The sequence below is a fragment of the Coniosporium apollinis genome (genome assembly GCF_000281105.1).
Source record: "Coniosporium apollinis CBS 100218 chromosome Unknown supercont1.9, whole genome shotgun sequence".
In the NCBI taxonomy this organism is placed as follows: Eukaryota; Fungi; Ascomycota; class Dothideomycetes; genus Coniosporium; species Coniosporium apollinis.
The window spans coordinates 631335-650920 of NW_006913271.1; the positions used below are offsets into that span (position 1 = coordinate 631335).

General features: G+C 55.4%; 7 protein-coding genes across 7 annotated transcripts; 4 read left to right on the forward strand and 3 right to left on the reverse strand.

The window, feature by feature from the left end:
• Positions 1 to 183: 183 nt before the first annotated feature.
• Positions 184 to 1674, reverse strand: W97_02566 (uncharacterized protein; the record flags this gene model as incomplete). Its single annotated transcript, XM_007780466.1, has 1 exon — positions 184 to 1674. One exon carries the CDS (start codon positions 1672 to 1674, stop codon positions 184 to 186), a length of 1491 nt encoding a protein of 496 aa, XP_007778656.1.
• Positions 1675 to 3211: 1537 nt separating this feature from the next.
• Positions 3212 to 4758, reverse strand: W97_02567 (STE/STE7/MEK1 protein kinase; the record flags this gene model as incomplete). The annotated part of the gene is made up of 4 exons (XM_007780467.1): positions 3212 to 3616; positions 3669 to 4200; positions 4261 to 4418; positions 4471 to 4758. 4 exons carry the CDS (start codon positions 4756 to 4758, stop codon positions 3212 to 3214), a joined length of 1383 nt encoding a protein of 460 aa, XP_007778657.1.
• A 1124-nt stretch (positions 4759 to 5882) lies between these two features.
• Positions 5883 to 10341, forward strand: W97_02568 (uncharacterized protein; the record flags this gene model as incomplete). Its single annotated transcript, XM_007780468.1, has 4 exons — positions 5883 to 6059; positions 6114 to 6290; positions 6339 to 10008; positions 10088 to 10341. The coding sequence occupies 4 exons, from the start codon at positions 5883 to 5885 to the stop codon at positions 10339 to 10341; spliced, it is 4278 nt and encodes a 1425-aa protein (XP_007778658.1).
• A 465-nt stretch (positions 10342 to 10806) lies between these two features.
• On the forward strand, positions 10807 to 13739 carry W97_02569 (uncharacterized protein; the record flags this gene model as incomplete). Its single annotated transcript, XM_007780469.1, has 5 exons — positions 10807 to 10910; positions 11008 to 11069; positions 11115 to 11290; positions 11366 to 12008; positions 12055 to 13739. 5 exons carry the CDS (start codon positions 10807 to 10809, stop codon positions 13737 to 13739), a joined length of 2670 nt encoding a protein of 889 aa, XP_007778659.1.
• A 479-nt stretch (positions 13740 to 14218) lies between these two features.
• On the reverse strand, positions 14219 to 16018 carry W97_02570 (uncharacterized protein; the record flags this gene model as incomplete). The annotated part of the gene is made up of 1 exon (XM_007780470.1): positions 14219 to 16018. The coding sequence occupies one exon, from the start codon at positions 16016 to 16018 to the stop codon at positions 14219 to 14221; it is 1800 nt and encodes a 599-aa protein (XP_007778660.1).
• Positions 16019 to 16401: 383 nt separating this feature from the next.
• W97_02571 (proteasome subunit alpha type-6) lies at positions 16402 to 17456 on the forward strand (the record flags this gene model as incomplete). Its single annotated transcript, XM_007780471.1, has 5 exons — positions 16402 to 16412; positions 16499 to 16542; positions 16644 to 16738; positions 16800 to 17012; positions 17070 to 17456. 5 exons carry the CDS (start codon positions 16402 to 16404, stop codon positions 17454 to 17456), a joined length of 750 nt encoding a protein of 249 aa, XP_007778661.1.
• A 1065-nt stretch (positions 17457 to 18521) lies between these two features.
• W97_02572 (uncharacterized protein) lies at positions 18522 to 19353 on the forward strand (the record flags this gene model as incomplete). The annotated part of the gene is made up of 4 exons (XM_007780472.1): positions 18522 to 18534; positions 18637 to 18868; positions 18977 to 19139; positions 19231 to 19353. The coding sequence occupies 4 exons, from the start codon at positions 18522 to 18524 to the stop codon at positions 19351 to 19353; spliced, it is 531 nt and encodes a 176-aa protein (XP_007778662.1).
• Positions 19354 to 19586: the final 233 nt, after the last annotated feature.

A 19586-nucleotide genomic window follows, 5' to 3' on the forward strand; every position in this document is an offset into this window, starting at 1 on the left:
ACAGAAAGATAACAGTATGCTCTACTCAAAGGCCTTCTCATGGAAAGGGAACGCAACCTCCTCAAACCCCGAAAGATGCTGACGCGGACCCAGATGACCTTCTGAGCGGGGTAAAAGTGCGAGAGCATGCGTCAGACGCAAAAAGCCGAAGAATAAAGGGAAACAGCGATCTAACCCTCACAATTAATCTTCCGCCTCATCGATCTTGCGCAGTTTGTCAAAGTTGAACTTCGGCGCTCGGAGCCATCCTTTCCTGCTCTTCGAGCCTTCAGTCTCCAACATCTTCTGGTGTGCTTCCTCTGCATCCAGCTTCGCCATCTCATGGAGCATTTCACGCTCCATCTCTTCGTCACCCAAGTCTTGCTGTGTCTTCGGTGGGTTCGGATCAGACACCCCTAGCGAGCTCAACGCATCCGTGATACTGCCAAGTCGTGATTGCTCCGTAATCACGTTCATGGTTCTGTCGAACTGCCGGGACAGCTCTTCAACCTCCGCAGCTTCTCCAGCCTCCAATTCGGCCAGCAGTTCTTGCACGACTTCAAGCGTGTCCCGCTCGCCGCGGCTGGGCTTGAAGTCGGAGATTCGCATTTCGGAGCCGGCGCCGCTCGCGTTGACCGAGGAGATGATTCTGTCTCCGTGGACCGTGAAGCCATCCGGTCCCCAGCGTGCCGTTGCAGCATCCACGGCTAAAGCGCGGCTGCCCTCCCACTCGGCCTTTCCTCTGGCAGCTGCCTCCATTGCTTCCCGATAGGCATGTTCTCGAGCGAAGTACATGTCGTGGTTTGGTATTGCGCTCGTGCTGGCCCATCCATCGAGCCTTTGGAGGCAGTCGGAGAAGGTGAGGGATCCGGACTCTGCTGGTTCTGTTCCATTGTACATCACATGGTCGCGTGCTAGACCGGAAGCGCCGGCACGAGATGGTCCGGTTGATGAGGTAGCAGTCTGAAGCTCTGCATGGCGGCCCAAAAGTCCGTGCAAGGTAGTGAGCTGTGATTCTGGGACATCCCGACTGCGTAGCTTTGCACCCTGGCCTGCACCAACTGCGCGGACCAGTCCCAACAACCGCCTGCTGAACTCGGTTACAAGGGACTCGGAGAGAATCACATGTTCTTCGTCAGAGTACTTCCACAACCGGATGTATGCCTCTCTCTTCAAGAAGCAGTGAGGAGTCTCTTTCGACTCCCGAAAGGCCTCGAAGTACGCAGCATCGATCTTGGAGACAGAGTCGCCCGCCTCGAGCGCGCTCGTGATCTTGAGTATAAGCCAGCGGGTCTGCACGTGGGCGGAGTTAAAGCTGTGAGATCGGTCGAGTGCCCAGTAAAAGACCATACGCGTGGTGAAGAGGTCCTGCCCATGTCCTTTCTGAGCTTTTGTGCCGCACATGATACCTTCGCCTCCAGTGCTGAGGTAGGTACCGTAGTCAAGGTCGTTCGGCATCGGTGTTTGGAAGACAATGACCCAGGCGGCCTCAGCTTCCTTCTCGTATGCAGATGAGGGCCCTTTAATCGGGTTGATTGCGGACGATCTCCTGCGCGATGATGCCGGGGTGCTGCCCTGAGTCTTTGCATCTCCTGGTGGATATGGCGCCGATCGAGCCCTTTTAGCGTTACCGGCGCGTGCTTCGTCCTCAGGGGCGGCGGCGCGTTTCGGGCGGAAGGCCATGCTCTTCGGCATTTTGCTGTTGACTTTTGGACGTTGATGGCGATGGTAAAGTTGGAGTCGCGTTAGATTTGAGATATCGATGGGTTTGACGATGAGTATTTGCAGACTTGACCTTAGATCAGGTGTAGGTGGAGAGTGTAGAGCTGAGGTTGGATGGAAGGAAAGAAGAACAAGATATCCGGCACGGTGAGATTAGGCCCTTCGACTAGTATACTTTCACAGATTTCCAACGGTGACAGAAATGAGTGACCGAACTTGTGAATACCGCCAGCGCCATGGCGACAACAGCTCGCGGGGGCATTGCAACGATATCTAGGCGATTCAGCGTGCTGAGTGAGAAATGGTTATACAGCTCTGGTGTAAACTTATATACCGTGCAAGGTTTTCACAGGCTGTGGACTCTTACGCGGTATGGGAGTCGTGAGGCAGATGAAACGGGTCTATGGGTAACAGTTACGCGAAAGGCGAACAAAGACTCATAGGCAACCATCTGCATTGTATCGAACAATGCAGCATATAGCTAACATGGAAGAGCGCGGAAGATTCTGAGACAGACTAGAAAACCTGAAGAGCGTTTGAATTCCAGTGTAGGAGTGTTCGGGGGCCCGGGTCAGATACCTGAAGCACCTGCGGCGACCGATTGCATCCTTTGTATTCGACTCATCATGTTCGTGAAGCTCTTCCGATGCACTGTGGCCAAACATGAGTGCGTACGTGGAGTATCGCGGGTCTTTGGCCACGCAAAGCATCATCCAGTGCGATCCGCACCAGATGTCTGAATCAATTCCTGAACGAAGAAATGGACGAACTGAACAGACTTACCGTTCTTCGCACCCACAAGCAACAGAGCGAGCGCTCTTACTTCCTACCGCTTGACCCTTTTGACAATCACAGTCGTTCTACGTATTGCACGTCTTTACCAAATCCGGCAATTCTGGAGTCTCCGTAGAACGACGGTAAAGCTCGTCAAGTGCCGAGTGCCGACTGTAAAGCGCGACTGTGAAATTCTGTATCATCCTTGCACTATGCGTAAGGGAGACCGAGAGGTGAGTGAGGTGTGGTCAACACAGCGCGCTTGCTGAACCCGTGCCGAACCGTTTTTCGACTTCGCGGCTTCCAAGGTTTTGGCCCGGTCAATGTCCGCAAGGTTTATGTGATGTGATCACGAATATTGTTGAGGTTCACGTTTCCGCTCGTAAGAGTGTTTTTGGTCTATCTACACAAGGTACAAGTATTTCGCCTAGATGACTTCGCCAGCCTCGACTCCGCCCTCCCCCAGTCCCCTCATGCCCTGCCTTGCCCACGTACGCACGCCTAGATGATATCAGCGGCACCAGGCCGTATAGGGAAGAGTAACTGCAAACGCGCCAACCAATGCATAACTCTCACAACCAACAAACTCAGCGAACAACCAAATTTGACAGAGAGGATTTAACCCAGAACATGAGCCGCAAAATGACTCGAGTAGATCTCGCAGAATGCTACGATGTGGGGATGCACTGCCAGAATAACATGAACAGCTGCCCTCCGCATCGCGAAGAGGAGCCCATCACCCCATCCTCCTCGGCAGGTACGGCAACGGTGCCGCTGCTGGCGGCGGCGCGGGCCTTATCGGCAGATTCATTACGTTCTGTCCACTCGACGCGCTGCTCGTTCTTACCGGATAATGGGGTCGCGCATCCGAATAGCGGTTAGAGCCGTTCTGCCGTGGGTTCTCTGGCGCAACGCGGACATCCTCCCAGTTCGTCGGCGTCCTCTCCGTACCATGTGACGAGGGCGTGCCTGAGGATGAGGAGGGCGACGAGGTGCCGCGGGCGTCGCGGAGGTAGGCCTTGGTGGTTGGGGAGAGCTGTGGGAGGTGCGAGGTGCGCTTTTGGCGCTCCATCATGCTTACTGCCCAGGCTTCGAGGTCGACGGGGGTGCGTTTGGCGGCGAGGAGGAAGGGGTCGGATTCCTGTTTCAGCATGTGAGTAAGGTTCTATAGGGAAGGGAGATTGAGAACTCACGTAGAGTTCTTGTGGCGTGGGCCGTTGGTTCGGGTTCTTGAGCAGGCACTTGGCGATCATGTCTTCCAGGATTGAGGGGAAGGCGTCACTTTTTGGGAGTCTGGGCGCCGGTTCGCCCACAATTTGTTGCAGCAGGTCCAGTATGCCTTGTGGGCCGCCGGCTTCGCCGTCTCTGTCGTCGCCGCCGCTGAAGGGGAACTTGCCGATCGCAAGCTCCATCAGCGTCAGGCCGACACTCCAGACGTCGGACTTGACGGTGTAGGGCGAGCCTTGTATCCGCTCGGGCGCCATGTATGTACCTGTGCCGACAAACGTTTCTGCGATCGACCCCTCGAGTTCGCTGGAGACGCCAAAATCGCAAAGCTTGATATAGCCTTTGGAGTTGACGAGGATGTTAGAAGGCTTGATGTCTCGGTGCATGATACGATGCTGCCTCCAGAGGTAGGTAAGGCCACCGAGGACGGCTTCTGAAATCTTTCCCAGTACGTCCACGCGCACTGGCCCGAAGGCTTTGGATATACTGTCGAGGGACCTGCAAACAATATGATAAGCTCAACTGTCCCCCGTCGGTACTAGGGTAAGCTGCAATTACCCGCAATCCATGTACTCCATGCACATGATGACATCGCCAGTGTCATTCAGCATGGCGCCATAGAACTGAACAATGTACTCCGACTGGCAGTCGTGCATAATCTGGAGCTCTCTCACTATCCTCTTCCGTATCTCCTTCTTCGCCTCGACGTGGATAATCTTCCAAGGCGTCAGCAGCGCGCACTGACATGTTCGGCTTGAATGAACTGACCTTCCTCGCCATGACCGCCTTCGTGGCGGCGTCCCTGACCTTGCTCACGGTCCCTCCATTGCCAGCGCCAAGCTCTTTCAGCACAACCAAGTTCTCTGCCTTCAAGTCCAGCCGGAACTCTATGCCCAGCTCCAGTGTGTCCGCTCGCTTCTCGTCATTGCCGATGGCTCCAGGTATTTGTGCGTCGCTCGCCGAGGGAACTGGTGGTATGGGTTTGGCGGCAAGCGCAAGCCCCTTGACGTTCTTGCGCTTCATCGTCTTGGTGCGAAAGCCTTGGTCGTCCGCCATGGTGCCTGTGTTGCAGCGCTACAAGCTCGCCGGAAGCGCTGAGGGGTTCAGTTATACTCAGCGTCGAGAACGGAGTGGGCTGTTGGGGCAGGGCGTGGGTGAGGTGTGCCAGCTGCAGGAGTGTAGAAGGCAGTCTGGCCTATTGAGCTATTGAGTCGGAGGGCGTTGGTTGTCAATACGGCACCAATCAGGGCGGTTGTCGCAGAAAGTGAAAGGTGCAAGTGGATGTACGGCGTCTATTGGATTAACAGGTTTCGGGACAATCGATAACACGAACAATGGAGCCTGCGCACGATGCCTGGTCGGGTTCACTGCACTTGCTCGCTGTGCAATGAATGTGACTACTCAGACAACTGTTCACGCTTCTCGTTCCAAAGGACTGATTTGATGTCGTACGGCAGGTGGAGAACGCGTGCCAAGGGGCAGGGGCGCCGTGCCCAAGCAAGCGAGCGGATGGGTGAGGCGCTCAAAGCGGGCGTTCCTGTGACCGCGTGGCTGGTGCTGAAGACGGCTTGTCTGAAGTTGAGGATGCTCTTGAAAGAGCCAGCAGGTTACGACGCTGTTCCGGCCGAAGACGAGGACGAGCCACGGCTGTAACAACATGATTGAATTTCTGAGTTCTGGGGTTTGCTGCCTCTGGCATTACACCAGTGCCTCTCCCTGAACAGCATCTCCCGAATCCACGCAAGCATTGGGTATGTTGAACCTACAACACCTGTGCTGAAGCCCCGAGGAGGAGAAGCATGCCGGACATCAGAGTCTTGTCTACTAGGCATTTACCCAGGTACCCAGTCGTGGTGAAGTGAACGCGGGTGATACCCTGTCACGTGTCTGTCAGCCACGTCACGTGCGGCTGACTTGGAGAGCGGCGGAGCCTCGGGAGCCAGCTCGCCGCTAAGTCAGCCATGCGGCTCTTTGGGAAACTTCACGATCGCCGGCTTTGGGCCGGAGGACAACGCGCCTGCGACTTCAACCCTTGAACTTTTGCAGCACTTCACATCGACTGCTCACATCCACATTCTTCCGCCATCGACTTGGACTCTCCTGCCAACCCCCTCCTCGGCACTCACATCTCTAAACGTTTCAAACCCTACCACCCAAAGCCTATCCCTTCAACCAGAACGATGTCTGCGAATCTCCTTATCGACGATGTCGCCGAGCTAGGAAGCGAAGAAGATGACGAGGACTTCAATGAAGATGAAGAGAGTGGTGAGCCGCGCCGGAAGACAAATGGCGTTGGCGCCGGGGACGATTCGAGTGAAGAAGAAGACGACGATGACGACGAGGAGGCCGCCGCGAAGGTATGGTTCTAGGGCCTACTCTGCCGCTGTGACTGCGAGACTTACTGTTCTCAGGTTCGAGAAGGCTTCATAGTTGACGAAGACGAGGAGGAGGAGGATGATGAGGCGGCGCGACGAGAGCGGAAGCGGAAGAGGAAGCGAAAAGAGAGGGTGGAGGAGGAAGGCCTCGACGAAGAAGACGTGGAGCTTATGATGGAGAACACAGGCGTCGAGCGCCCGGAACGCGACCAGGTAAGCTACGCCTACTCATTCGAAAGTCGGCGCGCTGACTTGCGGCAGCCAAAGTACAAGCGCCTCAAGCGCGGACGGGAGGAGCGGCAGGAACGAAGAGAACCACGCGGCGTGGATGAAATATTCTCGGATGACGAAGATGCACTCGAAGACGATCGCCGCCCCAGACATGGGCTTGCGGACGATTTAGACGATTTCATCGAAGAGGATGTTTTCGACGATGAGGAAGAAGCTAGACGTGTGGAGGACAGGGAGGTCGCGCGGCCGGCCCGGAAAGGAGCTGCCGCAATCATCGGCGCACAGAGTATGGGGTTGGACGAGGCAGCCCTAGAAGACATGCGCGCAGCTTTCGGAGACGGTGGGGATTACGACTGGGCGTTGGGCCTGCAAGAGGCGATGGAGGATGAGCAGATGGGCGTTGACCGTCCACTGGAGCTCAAGGATGTGTTCGAGCCGTCTCAGCTTGTGGATAAGATGCTCACGGATGCGGACAACGAGATACGGATGAAGGACGTCCCAGAACGATTCCAGATCGCGAGAAAACAGTTCAAGGAAGAGGAGCTGACGGAGGAAGACATGGCGGGCCGAATAAAAGAAGAGGCCCTCTGGATATCCAACCACATGCTACCCAAGAAGCGCCTTGGACGGTCGTTCGTCGAGCCTTTTCAGAAATCCGTCGGTAAAGTCCTGGAGTTTATGAACATCGAAGATCTCGAGGTCCCATTCATCTTCCAGCACAGGAAAGACTACTTCATACACGCAGCTCGAGACGATGCTTCTCCAGATCCAGACGATATTGATGGAGGCGAGCGTAAGCCGGAGCGACTGTTCAACGAAACCGATCTGTGGGACATCTTCGACTACGACCTGAAGTTCAGAGCCATGGTAGAGAAGCGCGACGCTCTTCAAAGAACATACGAGAACTTGAAGTCCATCGCAAACGTCACAGATCCGGTATTCGAAGAAATGGTCCCAGTCGCTGTCAGCATGGAAGAGCTTCAGGATGTTCAAGAGTATCTGCACTTCCAGTACTCTGCAGAGCTCAAGGACGTCAATTCAATGGACGCAGACGCAAATGGCACACAAAAGCGCGCAGGAACCGGCAGGACCATGTTCGAACAGCTCCGTGCAAGCCAGGTGTACAACCTGGTTCGTGCTTTTGGTATCACTGCCGATAGTCTGGCCCAGAACGTCCTTGGATCCGGACACCGACAGTACACAGACGATCCGTCTCAGCGGCCAGACGACATGGCGGACTCTCTGGTCGATCCGCCGGACTATAGTACCGGTTCTCAAGTTCTGAGGGCTGCCAAGATGATGTACATCGAAGAGCTTGCTATGAGTCCACGAATGCGGAAGCTCATGCGACAAACGTTCTACCAGAACGGCTTGATTGACTGCTTTCGGACCGAAAAAGGTTTGCGCAAGATCACCGAGGACCACCCGTACTACGAGTTTAAGTATCTACGTGGTCAGGACTTTCACGCCATTTCTCGCCGACCAGAGATGTTTCTGCGCATGCTCAAGGCAGAGTCAGAAGGTTTGGTCAATGTTAACATAAGGCTGGACGGATACCGGAACTTCAAAGAGAGGCTGTACAAGAACATCGAGTCAGATAATTTCAGTGAAGCTGCCGACGCTTGGAACCAGACTCGGCGAGAGGTGCTGGACGCGGCACTCCTCAAACTAGAGAAGATCATCACGAAGGGTGTGAAAGAGACGCTGCGTTCCGAGTGCGAGAAGGAGCTTGCGAAGGCCTGCCGGCTGAAGTACACTGAAAAGCTAGATCAGGCGCCATACAAGCCCAAGGGCTTCGTACTGGGCACAACACCCCGAGCACTGACGCTCTCGAACGGCAATGGCGTCTTCAACCGCGATGCTATCTGCTGGACCTATGTAGGGGATGACGGCAAAGTGCTTGAAAACGGCAAATTCATCGATCTGCGCCTGGGTAACCCGGAAAAATACCAAGCGGACGGCAAGGATGTCAATGCCTTTGTGGAGCTTGTGCGACGGCGAAAGCCCGATGTTATCGGTGTTTCCGGTTTCTCTGTTGAAACGAGAAGACTCTACAAAGATATCCAGGAACTCGTCGATCGCCATGACCTAGCCACTGATTGGGAAGACGATGACAATATTGAACACAGGGACAAAATAGAGGTCGTCATCGTCAACGATGAGGTCGCAAGGCTCTACCACACGAGTGACCGGGCCGCTCAAGAACATCCCTCCCTTGCGCCACTGACGAGGTATTGCATTGCTTTGGCTAGATACTTACAGAACCCACTGCTGGAATACGCGGCCCTCGGCAAGGACATTGTTTCCATCTCCTTCGACCCGAGTCAAGATCTTCTGCCCCAAGACAAGTTGATCAAAGCTCTCGACAGTGCCATGATCGACATGGTCAATCTTGTAGGCGTGGACGTTAACGATGCTGTGGGGGATGCCTACATCGCCAATCTCGTACCTTACGTCTGTGGTCTTGGTCCTCGAAAGGCTGCGCAGCTGCTCAAGGTCATCAACTACAACGGCGGCGTCGTCACCACTAGAGCAGAACTAGTTGGTGATGTAGAGAAAAAGCTGCTTGCTGCAGTCGGACCCAAAGTCTGGACCAACTGTGCAAGTTTTCTTTACATTCTGTTCGACCCCCATGAGCAGGAATCAGATTACCTCGACAATACGCGTGTGCATCCTGAAGACTATGACTTGGGACGGAAGATGGCGGCCGACGCTCTGGAACTGGATGAGGAAGACGTCAAAGCGGAAATCGACGAGGGTGGTCCTGCCGCCGTCGTCCGGAGGCTCGTCAAGGATGACGCGCGGGACAACGTCAATGATCTCGTGCTCGAGGAGTACGCCGAGCAGCTGGAGCGGACTTTCAACCAGAAGAAACGGGCTACGCTGGAGCTCATCCGCGCAGAGCTACAACAACCGTACGAGGAGCTGCGCCGCAACTTCTCATTACTGACCTCCGATGAGATCTTCACGATGCTCACGGGAGAGACCCGCGAGTCGCTTGTCGAGGGCATGATCGTGCCCGTACAGATCCGGCGAACCTTCGGTGACCACATCGACGTCAAGCTTGACTGCGGCATCGAGGGCGGTGTATCGGAAACCGAATACCCCGAAGGTGTCGGCGGCGAGAACGGACTTGAGCCGCGCCAAGTGTTCTCTGTCCACCAGACCGTCCAGGCCAAGCTTCTGTACCTCAACCGTAAACAGCTTAGCGCTCAGCTCTCCTTCCGTGAAGATGCGCTCCGCCGGCCGTATCGGAAGGAATTGGACCGTTTGCCGGGCGAGTGGGACGAAGCGCAGGAAGAGCAGGACAAGAAGGATGCCGAGCGAGAGAAAGAAGACGTCTCCGGCCGCGCACAGCGCGTCATCAAGCACCCCCTCTTCCGCCCCTTCAATTCCGCGCAGGCAGAGGAGTATCTCGGTTCGCAAGGCCGCGGCGACGTGGTAATCCGACCGTCATCCAAGGGTGTTGACCATCTTGCGGTCACGTGGAAGATCTCGGACAACATCTACCAGCATATCGACGTCCTCGAGCTGGACAAGGACAACGAGTTCTCCGTCGGGAAAACGCTCAAGATCGGCGGCAAGTACACGTACAGCGATTTGGATGAGTTGATCGTCAATCATGTCAAGGCGATGGCGAGGAAGGTGGACGAGATGATGGGAGACGAGAAGTATCAGAACGGGAGCAAGGCGCAGACGGGTATGTTCTCCCTCCATAAACCCCCCTTCAGCATCCATCCTTCTAAGAGTAATCCTCATGCTAACATCCCATTCTCCAGAACAATGGCTCACGACCTACACGGAAGCGAATCCCAAGCGCTCCATGTATGCCTTCTGCATCAATCCCAAGTACCCAGGCTACTTCTACCTGTGCTTCAAGAACGGTCAGAATGCGCCCCTCAGCAATTGGCCGGTCAAGCTCGTGCCGAATGCGTTTGAGCTGCAGAAGTATCAGTATCCGGATATGATGAGCTTGAAGAATGGGTTCAAGACGCTCATGATCAACCAGATGAGGGGCGGCGCACGGCGGTGAGGTGAGGATGAACTGGAGGGGAATGGTCTCGTCGTTTGTTTCTGCTGCATGGGCATTAGGCGTTACCATCACTTTCTGCTTTCTTGGAAAGCAAGCACTCTCTCAGTTGCGTCGCGGGGTGTTTGGCACAAAGGAAAATGTATGTATCGTTAGCACTAGGGCAGTGCGTGAGTTACGTGTTTTGACTATGCTTGGCTCTATGGTAGTAGCATGAGCTGTCAAAAACGCTCCTTCGACTATCCTCTGTCCGTGCTATCATCCTTCGGTGCATGAAACTACTACCTTACCTACCTAAACTCGACCGGCACTGGCAGTCAATTATGGAGCGGAGCGGACCCTGAATCCCGCCGTAAACCCCCACCATGCCAAGACCAAACACTTCACCAAAACACCACGTCCAGTCCGCCGCAAAGCGCGTCGCCAACCGCACATCGGACGCAGCAGAAATGATCATCCGACGCTTCAATGTCAAAGACACAGGAAGAGCGCGTCGAGCACGCGTTATCGCAGCTTCTCGAACGCATACTACCGACTTATCCGGACGAGGATGAAGTGGCAGCAGACGAGCGGTTCGAAGATGCTTTTAACTTGGCAATTGAGGCTATAGGCAGGCAAGGACTACAAGATATGCTTCGGCACGGGATAGATGTGCTGACGGTGTTGCAGCGCAGGCGAGCCGGCCATAGTGCCAGATGTCAATCATGTTTCCGATTTGATCAAGCGGGACTGTAAGTGACTATGGATGTATGGTCGACCCTGCTGACCTGGCGCAGTAATACGGGACAATAGTTTCCCAGACAAAGCATTAAAGTTCTCCAATCTCTTCTCCAAGCTCCTCGCGCAACCGGTTCTGAATCAAAAATGGGCCATGCTCCACTTCCTACACCTGCTTTCCGACTCAGAACCTCCTACAACAACACAGAGCGACGGCGCACGTGTACCAGACCATGTACCAAGCTATCGGTCCAGCGTCGAACCTCTTGAGAAATCTCCAGACCCGTCACCGAGACAACGACTAGGGGAGAGACAATTTCTGGTGGACAGCCCTGCATTCAACGAAGCCTTCTCCAGTGCTGGTCTGCGCAGGCTACCGAAGCCCGAGACCTCCAAACCGGCTCGATCGGTGCAGACACTCAGGCTAGAGAGACGGCCGGAGCGAAGGAAGGCCGAAGAGACCGATGAACAGCATAAATCCCCTGCGCAGGCCCAAGACAAGGCAGAACGGATGGGGCAGGAGCCGTCAGAGCCAGCGCTGCTCCGTGATCTCCCTTTTACACTCCAAGGCCTCTCCTCCACCAACCTCGTCTTCTCAGCTCCGAACAAACTCAAACTGCCAGCGACGTTGCCAGTGCCGTTGATCAGCCTCCTGCACACCCTGGCAGAGCCCTCCCTGTTGTATCGCAGCCTCTCTGAGTTTGTGGACTCGTCCGAAGGTGGCCTTGTGGGTCAAAGCTTCAGATCTGCACTTGGTGCGGAACTGCGGTCATACCTTGGTCTGGTGGCTACCCTTGAAGGGCAGATCCGCAGGGCGCTGGCGCAGCTGGACGAGTCGCTGCCTCGGCAGGGTATTGGCAAGGCAGGCGTGACCCTGCGACGATGTGTGGTGTGGACGCGGGAAGCGACGATGGGCTTACGCTTGATGAGCTTGATGGTCGAGGAATCGAGAGGTGAGTCACAGTGCGTATCTACAAAACATGTCTAACGGATCAACAGGCAAGAAGGGTGGGGAGCTAATTTCTTTGATTCATTCCTTTTCCCTCTCCCATGGAGATCCATTCGTCGGCGCATTTGCCGAAAGATTGCTTTCTCACGTGACACGACCATTTTACGACATGTTACGACAATGGGTCTACGACGGTGAATTATCCGATCCATACCTTGAGTTCTTCGTTTGCGAGCAAAAACAACTACCGGAAAAAGACGAAGACGGTAACGAGAAAGGCGGCGCTACAAGCGTCTGGGAAGACAAATACAAGCTCAACCCGCCCATGGTCCCAACCATCGTAACCGAAGACTTCGCCAACAAAGTCTTTTTAATCGGCAAAACGCTCAACTTCATCCGCCACGGCTGCGGCGACGCCGCTTGGGTGGAGAGCTACTCCAAATCCGCCTCGCGCGAGCTCCGCTACGGCGACACGGCCTCGCTCGAGCGGTCCATCGGGCTCGCCTACAAAACCACCATGGCCCGCCTGATCGAGCTCATGGAAACGCGCTTCCGGCTCTTCGAGCATCTGCGCGCCATGAAATCCTACATCCTTCTCGGCGCCGGCGACTTCATCGCCGTGCTGATGGAATCCCTGTCCTCAGCCCTCGACCGGCCAGCCATAACGCAGTACCGCCACACGCTGACTGCGCAGCTCGAGCACGCGGTCCGCAACTCAAACGCCCAGTACGACCTCCCAGACGTGCTGCGCCGCCTTGACGCACGCATGCTCGAGCTCACGCACGGCGACATCGGCTGGGATGTCTTCACGCTGGAATACAGGATCGACGCCCCCGTCGACGTGATTGTTACACCGTTTGCCGGGAAGCAGTACCTCAAGGTGTTCAACTTCCTCTGGCGCGTCAAGCGCATCGAGTTCGCGCTCGGCAGCACCTGGCGGCGGTGCATGACAGGTGCGCGCGGCGTGCTGGGCGCCGTGTCGGAAAAGGTCGGCGCGGACTGGAAGAAGGCGCGCGCGGTTGTCGCGGAGATGATTCACTTCGTCAACCAGCTGCAATACTATATCCTGTTCGAGGTCGTCGAGGCCAGCTGGACGGAGCTACAGCAAAAGATGCGGAGGGAGGGGTGCACGCTTGATGATCTGATACAGGCGCATAGCAAGTACCTCGAGGACATTACCAGGAAAGGGTTGCTGGGCAGCACGGTGGTAGATTTTCCGGCACAGCTGCACGAGCTGCTCAAGCTTATGCTGCACTACAGGGATGCGGTCGATGGGCTGTATTCGTTCTCGGTGGCCGAGTTCTCACGCCGCCAGGATAAGGCTGCGGCGATTGAGGCGAGGACCAAGGCGGGCAAGTGGGGCGTCTCGGAGCGCCAGCTGGATACGGGCAGTCCGTTTGCGGCCGCGCCGGCATCCAAGCTTGTGGGCGGGAGCGCTAATGACGATGATATACTGGCTGGTCTGCGCGTCCGGCTGGGGAGCCTGAGTGAGGACTTCAGGAGGAGGGTCAATGTGCTTCTCGGCGATTTGTATTATCAGCCGGACCCAGATCTGCGATGGCTGGCTATGGTTATGAACTTCAATGATGTTTATGAGCCGGTTAGGCGGAGGAGGGGTGGGAGCAGGAAAGACAAGGAGAAGGAGAAGGAGAAGGAGAAGGAGAGAGGCAAGGAAGCGGAGGTGAAGGACGGCGGAGAAGGTGGGAGGGAGGCGGGGGAGAAGGCAAAGACGTGATTGGCGCATGTTGCAGTGGCTTCTTTACTTAAGGGGGCGCTCTCTTATCGCGCTTGTTGTGGGTGGGGAAGTTGTTGGCAGAGCCCTTCCTCGCTTTTAGCGCCTGAATTGCACTCTAGTTGGCGCACTGCTATTGCGTACGGCACGCGTACGGCGAGGAGAGATGCGGCTTATCTCAATCTCCGGTTCTCATGTGATCTTTCACGATTGGCGTCTGGTGTAGAGTTAGTTACCGGGATCTCGCTATGAAAGATGCATGGCTGGGTGCCTTTATATACATTTTCGCTGACTGCCATGCCATTCAAAACATGAGCACGCTGAGAGGCGTGAAGACTGTGACGGTGGCCATCTCTAGTACTGATGGATATGACGCTAGTGAACTTGACTGATTCTAGCGCCGAGAGATGTTCCGACGCTGAATGGTTGTGACGAATGTTGCGTGTAGGGACGCAAACGAAAGATGTGGGAACGGTGTTCTGTCAGGAATCGCTGTCGGTTCCGCTGATGTCTGAATTGTCATCGTCGCTTGAGGCCGAGCCGTCAGTTCCGCTGCTAGAACCATCGTCACTACTGTTGTCGACTGAACCATCAGTTCCGCTGTCCTCGCCATCTTCAGCCCTGCCACCCTCGCGATCAGGCTTCCCATCGCTGGATGCCGCAGGCGACGGGATCTCCGTCTCCGATCCTTCATCGCTACTGCTGCTGCTCTCGTCCACCACCTCCACCCTCCTCTTCCTAACCCGCTTCCTCTTCCCCGCCACAGCTTCGTCGTTCCTCCTCACCTCCCCGTTGCCTACCGCGGACGACTCAGGCGGATTCGGCACATCCTGCCCTCCTAGTGCAAGCAGTACCCTCTCCGCCCTTCGTCGTCGCTTTAGCTTCTGCTGATACTCCTCACTCTGCGCGGCTTCCTCATCGTCTTCCTCTCGGCGGCGCTTCTTTTCTTTGCGGAGACGCTCGCGCAGAGCGTCGTCGTGAGCGGCTTTGCGGGCTGCGGGGTCGTCCATGACGTCCGTTGAAGCTTGGACAAATGCTGCTGGTGGGTTTCCGATATCCTCAGCGATAACGGCAGTGGCGGTTTCACGCAGTCGCTGGCGTGCGGCTTGGCCCTGAAGGCCGGAGATGTAGGCGATGAGTGCGTCGTCGTACTGAGAAGGGATTCGGTAGATGTTGAAGAGGTGCTTGAGGAGGTCGGTTTGCTTTGCTTTGTTGAATTTCCAGGTGTCACGGTTAGTGTGGTAATGGGTCAGGTACTCTAGATACTGCGGTGTTGGCTGGGCTGTAGGTGTTGGTTTTGCTCGAGCTTCGCGTAGAGCCTTCTTAGCCGACTTTCGCTCTTCGACGGACGGTTGTTCGTCGTTTGGGCTGGGTTCTGCCTCCTCCTGGTCTTTGCCGGCTTTCGGCGACGAAAGTAAGTCAGGGTCAGATGCGCGGGCCTTTGTTTTTTTCTCCTTCTTGGCTTTCTTGCTCTTCTTCACCGGCTCTCCTGCGGGCTGGGAGATCGGACCATCCGCGCTTGCAATGGTTTTCCTCGGCGGAGACAGAAATTCCGCAATCTGCTCAGGCGTAAATCCAGCTTCAGCATCAGCGTCGTTCTGCTCCTGCACCCAAGCCTTGAAGAGCTGCTGTGCGCTGTCACCGTCTTCTTGTTTGGTTTCTGGTGTAAATGCAACTGACTTTCGGCGGGATTTAGATGGCGTGGAAGTGACCTTCTGTGGAGTTGCGGCTAACGTTGCAGAAGATGGCGAAGATTTAGAGTCGTTAGTAGTAGTTTCGGTGGCCTGATGTTTCTTCGGCTTCTTGCGTGTCTTTGGATCAGTCCCAATCACACCGAAGTCTGTTTGATCACTTCCCGGCTTCCCTGACACGTGACTGCTTGCTTGCGGGTTGAGGGCGTCCTCGACAGCTGAATCGATTGGGTGATCTGATTCGGACTTCTTCCTGCTCTTTTTCATCGACTCTGGTGAATTCTCTGAACGGCTGGCTGTAGCTAACTTCTGGTCTGTCCTTGGAGTAGGTCCCATCTCATGGTCTTTGGAGCTCCTGTTGGTCTCACAAAGCATTCTCTTCTTGCTCCCATTGCTCATGTGACCATTCTCTCCGGCACTATTCGCTTGATCGCCTTCATGGTTGCTAGCTTTGTGGCCATTCGTCTCATGCTCGAGCTTGCGTTTCTTCGAATAGACGTTTGATTCAGGTACGGCGAGTGCTTCATCTGGAAGCTCTTGCGCGGAGCTCAGCTTCAGACCAAGCCTTTTCCAGGCCGGTATCCGAGACATTATGACAGATTCTAAATCCGAGGCACTATGTTATGGACATGTGTGAGCAGCGGAAGGACATCTACAGGCTTGCAGTTCTCCGGCATCACCGTACAGCTGATAATGTTCAGCGCTCGCAGTCATGAAGACTTTCCAGAACTTTTCTTCTGGGAGGTCTGATTGGCCAGCGCGGCCCTTTCCTCCCTCCGGGCGGAGCTTGGCACGTCCGCGCCCGGGGAGCGACGCGTTTGCTAGAGCTTCAAGCTGTGCCTGGAGGATCATCGCATATCAGCTACCGCCTCGCCCACCTCTACCCTTGCATTAGATTGCATCAGAAAACCTCTGACAGGTCTCGAGCAAGACGCATACACTCCAGCAACAGACACCCCAAGAACCACGTCACCATGTCCGGCAAGTAGCTATGGGCCGTTGATGTTGTTGTCAATCCAAGCTCATCAAACTAACACCTGGTTGTTGAACAGGCAGCGCGGGATACGACAGGCACATCACCATCTTCTCCGACCAAGGCCGATTGTACCAAGTCGGTTCGTACATTCGATCACCGTCTATACACCGCTTAGCCACAGCCAACGGCCAGCCGTGGGCCAAACTGGGACCGCGAAGCTGACGTGGGAGCGCATCATAGAGTATGCCTTCAAAGCGATAACGGCAGCAAACATAACCTCCGTAGGGGTGAGGGGCAAGAGCTGTGCGGTGGTTATCTCACAAAAAAAGGTTCCCGTAAGCGGCCATCACCAGCGTCGATAAACCACGAGTCCAGTTGTTCACATTGCTATCACAGGACAAGCTCATCGATCCCTCGTCTGTCTCCTACGTCTACAGGCTCTCACCTTCCGTTGGCTGCGTCATGACAGGCTCCATCGCCGATGCAAGAGCGTCCGTCAACCGAGCGCGAGGAGAAGCTGCTGAGTTCCGGTACAAGTACGGATATGAAATGCCGTGCGACGTGCTGGCGAAGAGATTGGCGAATATCAACCAGGTCTACACGCAGCGAGTACGTTGCGCAAACTCCTAACGGTGGGCATTCACGATAACTAACTATCTCCACTAGGCGTACATGCGTCCGCTCGGGGTCGCATCTACCCTTATATCAGTCGATTCGGAGTTTGGTCCTCAGCTATACAAGTGTGATCCTGCCGGCTACTACACGGGCTACAAAGCGACGGCATCCGGGCCGAAGACACAGGAAGCTCTGAATTTCTTGGAGAAGAAATTGAAGAATAAGGATTGCGCAGAAGGCTCATGGGAAGATGTCGTCGAGCTCGGAATAACAACATTGAGCACCGTGCTGAGTGTCGACTTCAAGAAGGGCGAGCTGGAGGTCGGCATAGTGGGGGGGCCGAGAACTGATGGAAAGGAGGGCACTCAGAACGAGTTCAGAGCGCTGACCGAGGAGGAGATCGACGACCGGTTACAGGCGATTGCAGACAAGGACTGATGGAAGAATCTCCGGCACTTGCAAGCTGTAGCGATACGTGCGTACCCTAATACTGGTTCAGGTGGGTTTTCAGGCGCTGAATGAGTCTATACGACTCGTGAGACTCCTTCAATCGCTGGGCATGGGTTATTAGAGCTGCGTTCCTGCAGCAAAAGATGCATATTTGGGAGTCTCAGCCGCAGCCGGTACCGTTTGTATGTATGACTAGTCCTTCTAAGCACCAGTTACGGCACTAGTGTCCGCCCAGCCTCAGCTGTCAAAGTTCCCAAGATAGCTTACTTGTTTGCAGCCGCGAGGTTGTCGCTTGTGAGTGGAGGAGCCGCTCGGCAGATCCGATGCACAGCCATCGCGTGGCTAGCCGAAAGTCGTTCGCACGTTTTCCCATGACGGTGTGGAGCCATGTTTTGGCTGCAGGCGCAACGAGCTTAAACTTCCGTCTCAGCAGGCGCAACGACGGTCAAACTGACATTTGTCGCTAGCAGCCAATGATGGGCGCTACTGCGCTTCTCGAGAAGCAGCTTGAGACCGTCTTGGCGGCCCTCTAAGCGGATTTCGGCCTTGTGGCGCTCGGTGGCTTGCTATCACCAAGCTGAGGCACGAATTGGACCATCGTTATTGATCTATATTGACCGTGCTGATGGGCGTCTGCAGCACCATCAGCTTTCCTCGCTCGCTTTGCTGCACGTTACTGCTATTCCTCTTCCTTCGACCCAACTACCTTCATTGACTTTACCCAAAGCACTTTTGCGGCTGTCCAATATCGTTACTGCCCCTGGTGATGCTGAGCATCCCAACCCAGCTGGAAACCCCACAGGGCGTGTTTGGCTACTGCTGGCGGCGGGAGCAGCCATGCGCACTGATCCCACTCCCACGCGGTCGTAGCTATCATTTCGACCGTTGTGGAGGGCCAAAGTCGCCTCTCTATAAGACGTTGTGGGCGGCCACGAGCTGGAGCAGCCCTTCTGAGGCAAGCTAACTTGCATGTCTTTCGTTGATCATCCGTAATCACCTTCGCTTCGCTTCTCGACTATCTTTATTTTTTAATCCACTAATCAAGTTGCCACAATGGCTGATGGACGTAAGGCTGTTTTACATCTTTGTTCTGTCCCAACCCGTCAACCTGCTATGTCTGTTCATCATCATTGTCACCATCCTAGATGCTAATGGAGACGCTGCTCAGTAAACGACGCCCGCGCCATGCGCGTTGCAGAGATCGTGACCGACTTCCGAAACCTCCAACACTACATCGCGCAAATACGAACATCGCCTACGGCAGAGGAGTACTACCTCGAAGGGTACGCCTTGGTCCGACAATGCGTCGCAGAAGGAAGGTCGATTCTCGCAGGTCCTTTCTCAGCCTCGTCAGTACCGCCGAGTGGGAACCCCGAGGCAGAGAAGGCTCAACTGAGGTCGTAAGTCATCTTCCTGCAGTCGTCTAGATCTGGATACCGGCTACGCTCGGCGTTTCGGTGGCGGTCCTCAACCTGGGTCGCTTGGGCTGACCCGTTGGACTGAATTAGTGTCATTCTGGACGCCAGTGTCCGTCGGTTCAAAAGCCAGAGGACGTACCTTCGAGCCACCGCTGCGATGCGCTGGATCAACGCTCGCAATGCTGTACTGAGAGGTCCGAGATCGCATGGGCGCCAGGCGCAGCTACAAGCAGTCGATCAGTCTTTGCGCGTGGTAAGTCGAACTTTGCCTCTTGAGCACGCTTAGAGAGCGTGCCCATACCGCTGGTACAACGAATACTCACTGACTGGTTTCGGACTTGCAGGAACTGGCTTCCATTACTGACGAGCGCGTTGAGTATTCCCTGCGGGTCCAGGATGCTGCTCAGGGCAAATGGCTCGCCGAAGACCCGTCGCTGGCGACGATCCAACAGATGATTCGACGATGATTTCCGAACGTCCATAATATCGGCCCAATCTCAACAAGACCCGCATCGAGACTTTCCGGCTTTCCGGCGCGACAGGTCGCTCTCGTTTCTCCTCCAGGCCATCTGGCCAACCTTCGCTTGGTTACACTCCGTCTACAGCCGCTCCTGGTGACAGCTGTAGTTTTGGATTACGCATTCGCTCCGGTTTTCGCGTTGACTGCCCCTCTTGTCCGATACAGCCGCTGTGCGGCATG